At 46.7% G+C, this 14,756-nt stretch overlaps 1 protein-coding gene across 4 annotated transcripts in view; it reads right to left on the minus strand.

Moving 5' to 3' along the window:
- Positions 1 to 14,187, minus strand: part of runx1t1 (RUNX1 partner transcriptional co-repressor 1) — a 52,469-nt gene extending 38,282 nt beyond the window's left edge. For 2 of the 4 annotated variants that reach the window (XM_084032905.1, XM_084032906.1), the window contains exon 1: positions 13,676 to 14,186. In XM_084032905.1, the coding sequence (XP_083889031.1) occupies positions 13,676 to 13,703 (28 nt within the window). In that variant the 5' untranslated portion in view covers positions 13,704 to 14,186. Of the gene's footprint in view, positions 1 to 13,675 lie in introns of all 4 variants that reach the window. The other 2 variants (XM_084032907.1, XM_084032904.1) reach the window with 2 other exon arrangements.
- Between the last annotated feature and the right edge of the window lie 569 nt (positions 14,188 to 14,756).

Below are 14,756 nucleotides of genomic sequence, written 5' to 3' on the forward strand. Positions count from 1 at the left end.
GCTGTAATGTGGACTCACTCCAGTCCGCGTAAGTCATTAATTAAGAGTATATTAACACCCAACTTCAAGCGATGAATATTTCCGAGAAGAGGAAGGCAGGACGCCTACGGGGAAAAGGAAGGTCAAACAACAAGGTGAAAGGTAGAAGGATGGATGAAGAGGAAGTTGTTGAAGGTGGATGAAAGGGACATGACGGAGGAGAGAGGGAGGGGAGAAGGTTGGTGTGGAAGTGTGATGGGCCACGACAGGAGCTCCGCAGGGCTGCACTCGGCCTCCTGGTCACTAATGAGTGTATGTGTGTGAGTGTGTGAGTGTTTGCACAATGCTGGATGTGAACAACAACTCTGGAGGAAGGGAGGTAACATATGGGGTATGTATGTGTGTGTGTGTGTGTGTGTGTGTGTGGGGGGGGGGGGGGGGGTTCTGCAGAAATAGAGCAAGTGAAAGAGAGTGTAGTCGAAACGGTGCAATCAGCGGAGTAAAAAGCGAGAGAGCGAGAGACTGCGAGCGAGAGACTCCCTGTGTGTGCGGCAGGTCCCCAGCCATCTGGACACTCTCCTCCCTGCCCCCCCCCCCCCCCCCCCCCCCCCCACGCTTCTCCTCCCCCCTCCTTTGCCTCCCCTCTGCCGACTGGTGTGCTATTCACGGCGGACCCATTTCACCTTTCAGTGTGTTACGCCCGCTCGCCACAATACATGCTAATGAGGTAGAACAAATTACTTTCTTTTTTTTTTTCTCCTGTGGGTGCATGCATGTGCGGGCCCGTGTGTGTGTGTGTGTGTGTGTGTGTGTGTGTGTGTGTGTGTGGAGTGGGTGGATGGGTTTGCTAAATTCTTCCAATCTCAGCTGCTCGCCACCAAACCGCTTGCTTAACTGCTGTAAGAGTTGTTAATGGTTATGCACAAACCGTCTCCGCTTCGTCACCTGGAGGCACAAAATAGCTGCAGATTACCGACACATGATGCGACGCCTTCCGTGCACAGATGTTTGATTTCCAGAGCGCTGAAAGCGGTAATCTCTCCAATATATCCCCCCCCCCAAAAAAAACAACAACTCTGCACCGAGTCTAGGGAACTGTAATTTGAATGCGCTTCCCCGCTGTGCCTTGAGGATCTATAGCAAATAAACCATATGATCACAATGGGAGGGGTGGGGGGGGGACTACCCCATTACATTTTCAGCCTGGGCATTCCTCAACCGGGGCACCGTAAATCCTCACTCACGGCCCTCCTTCCATTCATCCAGCACTGAGTCACTTGGCCCAGTTCCGATCTGATGCGCTCGGCGGTGATAAAGTGGAGAGGTGGCTGTCAGTGGTGACGGAGGAGAGAGAGAGACAGAGAGAGAGAGAGCATTTCCAGTTGGATGAAACACAGATGACACCAGATGAATGAAGCGCTTGATTTGTCACAACAGTACACAAGAGTGCAGCGCAACTGACAAGAGGAGCATTGAAAAGGGAGAGAAGAAGAAGAAAAAAACACAAGCGGTGAAGAAAAGGCAGTGGAGAAAGATTGAGGTGAAAGATGAGAGACGGAGAGAAGAGAAGAAAGCAGAACGGAGACATTTGAGAAGAACAGATAGAGAGGGGGGGGGAAGGAAAGTGTGCAGCGATACCGGCAGAGTGGCACGTACGGTTTGTCAAAATCAACTCTCCTTGGTGTCTTCCTCGCTATACTCTCCTCTCGCTGCATCACTGGGTGGCGCTAACGATACATCTGTACACCTGCCAACTCTCTCTCCTTCCCCTCTTCCTCTCCCTCGCCCTTCCTATAGTGAATCACTGTGACAGCCCGGCTCGGCGGCCACAATTAACCGAGAGCACTAGCTAGTGTGGCAACACGCCGCGGAGAGGGAGTCGCCCTGAAGGGAGGAAGGCCAGAGGTGCTACGAGGTACGATGGTCGTGGCTAATGAGATGTTAAAGATTGTTAAAATACTGCCGTCAATATTTGTTGGTGTTAATTGAAAGAGGGTCATTTTAAAAAGTTGTTAAAACAGCATGGAGGATGACTCTCTGCACGCCAAAGCCTTTATTAAGGGAAAAAGTGTAAAAGAAGACTGTCTATTCAGTATCATTAATATCATGTCTGGTTTGCTATGATTTGTATGTGAATGTAGTCCGTCATGTTCCATCCTGACCCAGAGGAAAGCCATTCAATTTTGGGGCTGCATTCTTTTTTTTTTTATGTACACAATATGAATTTGTCCTCTCCAGCCGTGGAACAAATTGTGTTTTTAACACCCAAGTTATCCAATTAAAGTACCCGATTCTCTGCATCAAAACCACGCTCCTCAAAAAAAAAAAACGATGGAACTACTTAAATGGATGGTAATGTTTCCACAAAAATAGCCCCAAAAAATCAGTTTCACAGCCGTTATGACGGACTCATGGAAAAGTGCCACAGTTCCTTTAACTACAGCAACAGGAACCAGGCCATTCCTGGCTCCCCTCCCGGCCCCCGGGGCCCAGGGCCCAGCCCAACGCGCCACACAATGGGTCGGCAGAATGAGAGGAACCGCCGGTCATCCAGAGATAGCCCCGCTAGTCAGGAACCAGAAAGGGAACCAGAAGGGGAATCTGGAAGGGGGGGGGGGAGGATGGGAGCCCAGAGGATGGGAACTCAGGGAGCAAGGGAGAGGAGAGGGGTGGGGATGGCTGGCTGATCGGGGTCAGGATGTGTGCGAGGGGGGTAGTGAGTGTGTGTGTGTGTGTGTGTGTGTGTGTGTGTGTGTGTGTGTGTGTGTGTGTGTGTGTGTGTGTGACAGCCAGTGTTGCCCTATTCAGATAAATGTCTTGTTCCCATGCAAAGACAAACAAGCACGCACACACACAAACATTACACTCATTCACTAGCATTCTCCGGGGCCAGGATGTTTTTTCCTTGTTTTCAGGTAATTCAAGTTGGGGCAGCAATTGTGGGATTGAAGGCGGATGGAGAACAGTCGATGGAGGAGGAGGAAGGTGGTGGTGGTGGTGGTGGGACTGACGGCCTTGGGCCTGACCTCCTGGCTGCTTCCCTGGGTAAGCAGACTGTCGTATATCTGGCTTCTTCAGACATGGCCCGAGGCGTCGCACAGTGAGTCAAACCAGAGAGGAGGTCTGGACTTCCTGATGGCGGTTAGTCAGCGAGACAAACACTGTGCGGATGAAGTGAGTTAAGAGAGAAAGGAATCTGAACGTGGCTCGGGTTCCTCCTAACCAGACCTGCTCCCTGCTCTATTTTTTCAGGGGGTCTTGGGGGGTGAAACACACACATATACACACATACACACATAGTCCCCGCTGTTTCCATGACAACTAGAGGAGCACATAAGCTCTCTCAACTTTCAAAGTACTTGTGATTTAAAAAAAAATAAGCTTTACTTACACACACATGTGCACACTTGCATATGCAAAATATACAAGACAGATGAGCAAAAGTGATACATATGTATACATTTATTTTTTTCTAAGACCAAAGCCAAGAAAGCAAGAAGGTGAGACTACAACCTGTGACTCCTGCACTGCGATCGACTTGAACAAGTCCAGCTACAGCAGAAATACAGCATCTGTTTCCTCAGGGAACCTCTGCTCCTCACCTCCCTCGCCCTGAACCAGGCTGGTAGAACAAAACACCGTGCCCTGGCTTCTACCTCTGGCTCCGGTGCACCGCCGCTGCTGTTGCTGTTGCGGGAGCTGTATTGTTTTTGTCTTCACCTTGCTTATTAAAAACCGTCTCTCTATCCACTTTCATAAGTTAAGGCCGCCTCACCAACATCTGAAAAGCAAGATGCTCTTTTCCCTGCAGGCTGTGTCACATTTTACAAGCTTTCTTCCACATACCACGAATACAGCACCCCCCCCACCTCTCAAACCCCAGTTGTACTATAATTTCCTATTACAGTAGAGCAGCTATGTATAGTGTATACTGTGGCTCACATGTAACTGTGGTTGGAGACTGGCTGTGTGAACTCCTTGACATGGACTAGTTAAATATCGGTTGACTGATTCCGTGTGTTATTTTCCCCCCAAAATGCTGAAAGGCTTCCAGCGTGGAGAGCAGTTTAGCGTTAGTGGCTGTCTGAAAGAGAGACAGAGAAACTCAAAAACACATTAGAGGTCTGAGAGCTGAAGCTTCTCTCCGAGCTCAGCAGTTTGGAAACGCATGAATGTTGTCGAACATCTTGCACGGGGGTATTTCTCTCTCTCTCTCTCTGCTGTCCGACTTCTGCGGCTTCTGGCATCGGTCTCCAGCGGTTTTCGAGTCACTCGCAAATGTGCCCCCACTTGATTTTTCTCCATTTCCCCTACTTTCCCCCTATTTCCAGGGTCTTGTTCTCCAACTGGCGCAGACATGCAGGCTAAGATCGGAGCCGCAAACACACAGACCTCCCTCACCGCGCTCAGTAAGGTTGCTTTTACTCCGACACAACACAAGGATCCCATTTTGGTGTGGTCTCTGGTCTATCTGAGCAATGGTACCTCAAGTCAGGGTTAATCAATAAGCAATGTGTCAAATCAATAGTACACCCTGACTATCTACTACCCAACACATTTCTTGATCATTATTTTAGGTTTAATCAATTACTTGTACTTCAATAAAATACCATATTCTATGAAGTGACTTGCACTGAATTATTAAAGGAACAGTGTGCAGCATTTGGTGGGTGGCCGAATTTGAACATAACACAATCAGTTATGTTTTCCTCAGTGTATAATCACATGAAAATAAGAGTTGCTCTCTCTTTTTTCTCTCTTAGAATGAGCGAAACCAAACACCGGCTTTAGACGGGGGCCACTTGTTTTTTTCATGGTGTTTTTGTGTTGGCCATTGTAGTTCTCCTACAAACTTGGCACACAGGAAAGCAACCAACGGCGTACATTTAGTGTAATCCCTGTCATATGGGAATGGTAAACAAACATGGGATCAGGATAAACACACACATTGTGTGTGTGTGTGTGTGTGTGTGTGTGTGTGTGTGTGTGTGTGTGTGTGTGTCCTAGACCCTCGATCAGCTGGTGACTTGGCCTTGTTAGCGTCCTATCAGGCAAAAGCCCGGGGCAGTGCACGACTAATCCATTAGTGTCACTGGCAGTCGGGGGCATCTGTCATGTGTGCGACTGCATGTTTTTGTGTTGTCTTGTAGCCTTGGGCCAAGTGGCAAAACAAAACATTATTATATCAAAATAAAGAGTTTGCACGCAACTTAAAATGTTTGTCTCAATAGATTATTGTACAAGTTTTTTTAATTGCTACTTAACAATAAAACTGAATTCTAACTTTTAGTTTAGATATCTGACCGAGGAAGTTAGTAGTACTATTAGTGGTACTCAGCAGGCTGTTGTATAGCGTCTAAATGACAAAACGTAGGACATGCGGTGGAATGAGTGTGTGTGTGTTTTCTTAGCGCCTACAATAAACACAAGTTCAAAAATGAATTAAATTTTTTTTTTTTAACTTGTGTTCCTGTATTTGTGTGTTAATATGACTACCATTGACCCCATCAAACACCCAACAGGAACACTGTACGCCACCTCACACACTCAAAACACGCGCTGCATGCCTTCACTTTGGATTGACAACCTTGCCATATGGTGCTGAGCTGGTGTGTGTCTGTTTGTAGGTGTGTGTGTGTGTGTGTGTGTGTGTGTGTGATGTGATGTGCCGTTCAGCCCGCTGTGTGAGACGGTTTCATTCACAAACCATAAAGTTGCAGCTGCGACACAATACGCTCAGCTGTGAATTATTATGTGGACAATTTAATATTGCCAAAGAGGAAATAGCAAATTGAGATCTTAATTTTCACTGTGCTGCTAAAGCGCGGCGGCAAAATGTTTGCGCGCATTCATTACCACATAAACGTGTCAATTGATTGTGTCTCTATGATCGATCGGCGCTCCTGACTCCTAAACGGGTGGTAGACGGGCAGACTAGGACCCAAGGGTCCCACTCAAATGCTTAAGGGGGGAAGGGGGCGTTCGTCTCACCAAAGCATCCTCAAACTAACAACTAAGCAATAATTTGTCCTTTCATGGGGGAGGCATAAAAAAACCAGAACCCCAAATTCTTTGCAGTCATGGAAAAAGTGAAGAGAGAGAGAGAAAAAGAGGCCAAAATACTTTATCTCCCCCCTCTAACTGAAAGTTATTACATTTTCTGAATGGTATGACTTTCTAATAGTTAGCATATGTGAGTATGTGTGCACAGAGAGAGAGCAGTAGTTGAGGCTAAGTTAATAGCACAAGCAGAGGGGGAACTGGGAACCCTTGGCTTATAAAGGATACTTGTTTCCCCGCTACACCGAAAACCAGATGTTGATAAAGAGACATAGGGGGAGGAGAGAAGACAGATGGGCAAGAAATTACCATCACTTGGGCCAAACATCTTGAAACATCTGCAAAAAGAATCTTTCGGACCTTACAAGGGGAGATGGATTTATGCCGCTCTCCTGGATGTTTTATTGCTCCGTGAGAGCCCTTCTCCCTTCTCCAGCGCCTTCTCTCGCCATTTCTCGGACTGAAGTGTTTTTTTTCTTCTTTTTTTCGCCCCGCAATCTGGAGCTGTTTAAATCCTGGAGCGACGCTCGGTTTCTTCCACAAATGGCTCTATCGTGTCGAGAAGACAAACATGTCCGTGCATTGTCGGAGCCATAAAACTTTAGAGGGGCGCCGCTGTATCGGCCCCGACCTGCACAAGTCCGCCGATATCACGCCGAGCGACTTGATACGAAACACCTTAAACGTCGAGCCGCGTTGCAACAAAAGACACACAGCGTGTGCTTTACATGCGGGGCATAAAAAAAAAAAACATAATTCATATCATATTTCTAAAAAATGTTTGGTTACCATGGAGACATATCATCTACGCTACTATGAAACGCACAGCTGAGGATGACATGTCCATATGGCGAGAGGATGACGGAGGGGAAGAACAGATGCTTTGATGAAAGGGCTGTCAATCGCAAATCCATAAGAGCAGCTGGGGTCATGAAGGGATATCAGATGACACTACAGATACAGATAGATAAGATAGTCAGACAGACAGATTGATGTGAGAATAGGCAGCTCTTGAGCTCTATTCTTTATTCTATTCATCAATACACAGCTACAGCCTCACATCCAAACCTCACAACTCCCCCATTCTTTACTTAACCACCGTTTTTCAGCCAGAAAACCAGGACTTTTCTTTTTTTATCTCCTTGAAGAATAAAAAAACACTCCAGGGTTATTATTCTGAGCATATTTTTCTTTCTTTTTTTTTCGGAAGGTGGGAATGCCATCAAATATCATTATTGTTGAGATAAAAATGGACTGTAATTTTGTTCCCGGCAAAGGCAGCGTCGCCTTCGAGCATACAAACACTTAGAGGGGTGGCCGCCAACAATTCAGGCTATTGAAGGTTGGATGTGGATGGGGGGAGGGGGGGGGATACTAGGGAGCACTAGTTAAGTTAAACAAAATGGGGCTTTTACTTGGCCCCATTTTGGAAAATGGACCAGCGCCTTTCATTTTCTTCATGTACCCCACCGTCTCCTCTCCCCCTCTCTCTCTTTGCACCAATTTCTTAAATGGCCCTTCCTCAAACAATAATTGACACTCGGCGTTTATCATGTGAGGCACCTGCTGTCAGTTTGACAACAACACAATCGAGCCGCCGTCGTCCCATTGTCCCGTCTCCCCGTCCGCCTGTGACACTAACACGACAAACAACCTGATGCCCTCCTGCTCCTACAATACCCATCATGCAAGTCAAAATTTCAAACCACAGCAGAAAAACAGCCTCATCATCTGGCTACGGTGGCTCGAAGAGCGAAGAGAGGAAACTTTTAGTTGTTGTTGCGTCCGTCTGCCGATGGTCAGATAAAAAAAAGGCTCGGAGCAACTGGAAATCACTAAAACAACCGTGGATCTGCTTTTTATTATGATTATTAAAGAACCGCATCTTAAACGCAGATGTGCGTTCGCTGTTTGCACCTGATCTCTCTCTCTCTCACACACACACACACACACACACACACACACACACACACACACACGCAAATGTGGGTTCAGACATTCCCGGTATGTGAGCAGACACACACACACACACACACACACACACACACACACTACATCCCCGTCTTCTCTTCTTCTCTCTCACTCTGTAATTGACTGAACACGTCAATACTCGCAGGGAAAAAAACAGAGGGTCCACTGTCTGCATCTATTGATCGGCACTCTCTCTCTCTCTCGCCCTCTCTCTCTCTCTCTCTCTCTCCCTCCCTCTCTCTCCCCCGTCTGCTGATCTTAATTACACTTCTTTTTACCAGTCTAGCCGGGGCCTCCACTCCAGCGGCTGCCCTTTTCATAAAGTGTACCGTCCAAATCCATACATCAAAATTAATGAGAGGGAACCGGGCTGTAAATCAAAGACGAGGGGCATCCGAGCTGATAAGCAGGGATGGGAGGATCGTAAATTAAGTCCTTTAAAAAAAAAAGAGAGAAGAAGAAGAAGAAGAAGAAGAAAAAAAAAAAGCAGCAACAGGAGGGTAGAAAGAGAATTATTTTCACATGCTCATGCAGGTCAACGTTAACAATGTAGGGTTTTTATGGAGGAAGCAAACCTGGGTTGAGGTGATTAAAAGCGCCAAAGCGTGACGGGGCTGAGGTGAGGGGTTTTCTGCTCGCCCTCACTCTCTCACTCTCTCTCTCTCATCCTTTTCCTCTTTCTTTGTCTCGGTCTTTGTCAGATGTTCTTGCCTGCCTGTTTGTTTGTTTTAAGAGCTGTCTGTCTGCGCTCACCCCTCCACCCCTCTCTCTCTCTGTCTCTCTGAGGCGCACACACACACACAGAGAGAGACACACACACACACAAGGACAGAAACGACATTTACGGTCAGGTTTTATGGACTGGCAGCAAAGCACGCCGGTCCATTCTTCAACAATTGTCCTCTCGTGAACTAGAGAGAAAAAAAGGGCTCCTAATCGCAGTTTCACAGCTCATACTCGCCATCAATCAAACTGTTCTGCGTGTGTCCTCTGCATGTGTGTGTGTGTGTGTGTGTGTGTGTGTGTGTGTGTGGGGCCGACATCTCAAACCTCTCCTGAATCTCAAAAAACGAAAGTTATTAGAGATGGGAGGCGGTAATCTCTTTCCACACACTTTTCCTTTTTGTACAAAAACCTTTGCAAAAGCTGCGTAAAAGAAACACACACACACACACACACAAGTTTTCCTTTCCACTGTTTTAAATTTTGAATGCAAATTGTATTGAGTGTATTGTGGAGGTGAGGGATAACGAGTAACATCTTCACTCAGCCACGTTATCACTGAGAAGTGCCCATTCAATATCGTTACCTTCGCCAGAGTGCAGACACTCTTTATGTGTGTGTGTTTGTGTGTCCCTTTGTATTCGTTACACACACACACGCCGTATAGACACCTGCATGTGCACTTGCGCACACACACACACACACACACACACACACACACACACACGCACACAGTCACGGAAATCACATCCGGTGGCTTATCTTTTGGAATAAGAAAAGGGGGCTTGTCAGGATGGCACATTGTACGTACGTGCATGTGTGTGTGTGTGTGTGTGTGTGTGTGTGTGTGTGAGGGGAAGGCAATGTGCATTAGGGCGATTACAATATCAGCCGACTCCAGATGGAGGCAGGAAAATAAACAGTGGGAGAGAGAGAGAGAGAGAGAAAGAGAGAGAGAGAGAGAGAGAGAGAGAGAGAGGGGAAAGACATCATGAGAAGGAACCTAAGAGAGAGCTTCTGTGTGTGTGTGTGTGTGTGTGTGTGTGTGTGTGTGTGTGTGTGTGTGTGTGTGTGTGTGTGTGTGTGTGTGTGTGGCAGTCTGCCTGTGTGCGATACAGTTGGAGAAAGTGAAGTTAATTAGCGACTCAATCCCAGTCTACATGGAGAGGACAGAGTGTGTGTGTGTGTGTGTGTGTGTCTATCAGTGTGTTACTGAACTGTCTGCCAGTGACGATGCTGTCTCCACTGCATGTGACGAAGCAGGATCGGGTCACAGTCAGGAACGGATCTATTATAAATATGATTTCTGTGTTTCCTAAATGGCTCGGAGTGTGAAAACCCCCCATGAAGAATGGAATAAGTCCATGAAACCCGATCGGGGTCTTCTTCACTCGCCCTAAAAGTCTCACGTTATCATGGGGTAAAAAAAAAAAACATGAACGAGGCCAATAAAATCAGTTTGTAGTGCTCGCTGTTGAATTTGACATCAAACACGCCGCCTTAAAGGCCAAGTCACAACCACAGTAAAACAAAGACACACACACCAACAACACACCTGCACACACACACACATACACACACACACACACACACACACACACACACACACACACACACACACACACACGAGTCTTTTATACCACTGCTGCTTTCATGGGTGATGAAATTCAATAAGCAGTGAAGAGAACTGCCCTCTCACTGATAACCATCAATGGGCCTATCGATCTACAAGGGCGCGTGTGTGTGTGTGTGTGTGTGTGTGTGTGTGTGTGTGTGTGTGTGTGTGTGTGTGTGTGTGTGACTCCATCTATAATTCACTCTGGGACTTGGTAAGAGATGGCTCTGAATAATCAGAACAAATCTATACATCTTGAAGCAGAGCATGGAACAGCGGTTTTTAGTATCCAATTCCTCTGCTGACATTTGCCATCTGACTGCTTCACATGCAACCTGTGCCCACTTCAAAACCCTCCACCGCCTCCAACCTTAGTACCCCATTCATGCAATTACACGACAAATTAATATTGTATGTTGTTTTTGGGACACTGCAGTGGAATTCATTCTAGCCAACCGACGTACCCGGAGAGCTCACGCATCCCAAATACACAACAAAAACTGTCACATCTTCAGCATACAGCCACACCATAAATGATGTAGCTTGTGTTTTTTTTTTTCTGCAGAGACAAAACCAACTTGCCGTAAAAAACAAAAGACGCGTCTAGATTTCTCAAATTGGCTCAGTTGAAAGTAAACGAGCAGCACGGCGAAACAGTACAGGTTGATGCAATTCTTCTGGGCATCATCCAACGCCGGAGCCTTCGCCTTTTGGCGGGAGATTATTTGCATTAACCTGAAGCTGTGGGAACTGTCGCCTTTACAAATGATACACACTCAAGGGGGCTTCATGATGTAGCCGGCATATTAAGTCTGTTGAGTCATCATCACTTATTCACCGTGCAGCGAACCTGGACAGCATCCAAATGCCTGTGTGTCACACTTGAAAGAAGTGCTTTGTAATCACATCACAGCTCTGGAGCCTCCATGTGACCGCGCTGAAGGGGAGAAATCAGAGGTTTTTTTCCCCCTCTGAAATAAACGGAATTTATTTGTTTGAGGCTGTGATTTAATGCAGCGTTCGACACAAGGTATTAGCTGTGGTCAGCATCAAAACCCAGTTCAGGAAAATATGCAAACAGTCAAGCCAAAGTTGTGTGTGTGTGTGTGTGTGTGTGTACATTCTGTTACTATGCTGACGACACTTCTTTTCAACCTGCCAACCTGGGTATGTAAGTGTTTCTGTGCTTATGTGCGTGTAGGTGTTTGTGTTAAGGCGAGAATAAAATGGCTGCCATCATTTTTGCAAGGCCACGTCTGTGTCTGTGAGCAGCGGTCTGATGCATTTGACCCTATAGCCTGAGAGCTGGGAGGATGGAGGGAGGGAGGGAGGGATGGATGGAGGGAGGGGGAACAGGTGTGAGGCAGGCTGGTGCCTGGACAGATGGCCCCTGGAAGTGCTGGCTGATGCTGCAGAGCCTGGACCACAGAGAGTTAGCAGCTAACGTTAATACAAGCCTGTTTATACAGCGTGTACGGAAGAGGTAGAGACACACACACACACATGTGCAACCACACGCACACAACGATAACCTGCAACCAGCACTTATCATTTACTCTCCCCTCATCACCAGCTTTGTTTGCCTTTCATTTACTCCTCTCTCTCTCTGTCTCTCTCTAAACACACACACACACACACACACACACACACACACACACACACACACACACACACACACACACACACACACACACACTCCAGTTAATGGTCTTTTCAGTTCAAGTCACCACTTTAATGGAAGTCCCAGTGGTTCAAGAATAGAAAACAACAACAGGGCAAACCAATTCAAACGGATGGACCAAACAGCAATGAATACTAATGATAATACTTCTAATGGCCTGATGGCAAAAACATAATAGTGAATCTCCATTAGTGATCACTTATATTGGCCATAGATCGGGCTCCATACATCATGATAGCCAAATTAATACTAGCGTGTTGGATTCACAGAATAAGGCATGAGAAGATCTTGTGAATTTAAGATACTGATATAATTTTCTTGTTAAAATATATCATATTATATATCTATAGTTAACTGGGCAAAGACCTGCATCACGTTTTAAGAGGAGTTAACAGTCGCCCTCTTGGATGCATACAAAGCTTTGGGACTATCTGACATGCGTAAAAAATGCCCCAAAAGCCCTGCGGGTTTCCAGATATTCCGCTCCCTCTCTAATCCGAGCCGTGAGAACCGTCGGGCACCGACAGCAGGTTCAGCAGCCTCCCTAACCCGCATGTCTGCTCTTTTCCCAGTCGGAGAGGGGGGAACAGAGTCAAATATAGCCCGATCCCTTTCATTTAAACCCTACGCCACTCCATTAAATAGAAAAAGAGCGAGAATCCGGTTATTTATTTCTGCGTTTTTGCGCATTTTTGGGCTGTGCCGTGGTGACAAAGTCGCAGCGGGGTGGAGTCCGGAGATGAGAAACTTCACGTGGCTTTGAGGAGATGCGTTTGACAGTTGTGACAGAGCTCCGGAGGACGTTTCTATAATGCCATCTCTGAAATGCAAAGTCTCTCTCTGGGAGCAAAGAGGAGGATCCTCACTGAATGCATCCAGAACCTCTCCCCGACTGAATCAACCAGCTCCTCGGATGATTAGTGTTCACTTGTCATCCAATCTATGAATATTATATCCTTCTGTTTGTTCATTTTTTTATTTTAAAACCTGCCTGCTCTCAACACTCCCTCACAATAAAAACAAAGAGCCTAAAACGGAGCATGCATGCTTTCTGGGGACACTGATCGGTGGATTTAAGTTGCCTGTTGCCCGAGAACAAGTCTCCATCCTGGGTTCAAGCTCATCATTTTGTGATCTGCTTTTTTTTTTTTTTTTTAAATAGAGATATTTAAACAAACTGAACCAGTATAATTAATGGCATTGTCCTAATGAAAACATAAAAACTGTGTTTTTTAAGCGTGTATTTAAATGAGGTGTCACCATCGTGCTTTGTTCGGATGTATAGCCGATCTTCAACTTCTATTTAAACACACACACACATACACAAAATAATAATAATAATACATTTCCCTGCTCAGCATATTTCTCCCACAGCACAGAAACGCATTGTTCGCTGCTGCAATACATTTGTCCTCGTTCATTCCATGCGATGAGAATAAAAAAAAGAGAAATAACTAGAAAAGATGGTGAAATGTAATGGGTGTGTGTAGTTTTTATACAAATCAGCTTCTGTTACTTTGCATAAAAACAAAACGAAACAAAGCAGAAAAGTGTCAGATTCTACTGTGGGTTTTTTTTGTCTATATGGCTCAAAAACACTTTATGTTTTAAAAAAAAATAGATAGAAATAAAGAGAGGCCACTTACACTGAAAAGAGGCAGAAATTCCCACCATGCGGTAACGTTGATGTGAGAGGGCTAAATAATTTCCAGTCCCTTTGACTCCGCGCGGCGTCCCCTCGATGATCCGCTCGTATCGGGAAGACGGAGGCGACGGAGTCCGGCCAGCTGTCGGGCGCTCCGGCGGTACACTTCCAGCAGCTCCGCAATGTGGGTTCAAACTCCGACAGGAGAAGGCGAGCAGTCAGAGGGGGGTGTTCGGGATGGGAGAAGCCGGGGAGTCTCGTAAAAGCGCAGAGGGTGGAGAAGGAGGAGAGGCGGAGATGGAGAGAGAGAGGATGCAGCAGCGCGCAGGGCACCCGGCTAGTTTTTCTATCCGTCTGTTTCCCCCCCGCACGTTTTCCCCTCCAGAATCCTTGAAAAACGTCGAGTCGGTCTGAGTGGGTCGAAATCGTGTTTTGAATGTGAGAGGGAAGAAAAATTCACACACACACACACACAAACACACACCCTCGGTCAAGGGGCTCCTTGTTTTCTGCTTCTCCGTTGGCGTGGCGAAGAGGAGTAGCGGCGCTCTGCCTCCAGTCGGCGGTGCGCAGCAGAGCCAGGTGGCGGTGGGCGGGGCCAAGGAGGGGGGAGGGGACTGGGCGGCAGCAGCAGCATCTGTGTCCTAAAACAGGTCGGAGGGGAAAGCGGGGTCAGGTCAAGTAGAAGTGTGTGTTTTTTTGTTTACTGTACCAGCAGCTCCCGAAGCTTCTTCACGTCCCTGATCAGATCACCCGGAAGTTTTTCTTTTAAAGGAGTCATAACCTGGTTTTATACGTATCCAGCCCCCCTTGGATCGCTTTGGATCAATTCGTAAAACTTATTAGAAAAAAAAAAAAAAAATTTAATCAAACATTGAGCTTGTTCTGACCCTTTTTCGTACCACGATTTTATCACGCGAGATTACGCGCGAGGTTTTGACTGGTCCGGATGTGCATTGTATAATATGTAATGAGGCGCGCGTTGATTCGCCGCAGGAAGGACAGAGCCGGGGGGGCTTGCCTGCATGCAGACTCCAAAACATAATGGCGGCGCTTCGGCGATTTCAGGTAGCGGACGGGGC

This window comes from Eutrigla gurnardus (genome assembly GCF_963514095.1).
Source record: "Eutrigla gurnardus genome assembly, chromosome: 17".
Classification (NCBI taxonomy): domain Eukaryota; kingdom Metazoa; phylum Chordata; class Actinopteri; order Perciformes; family Triglidae; genus Eutrigla; species Eutrigla gurnardus.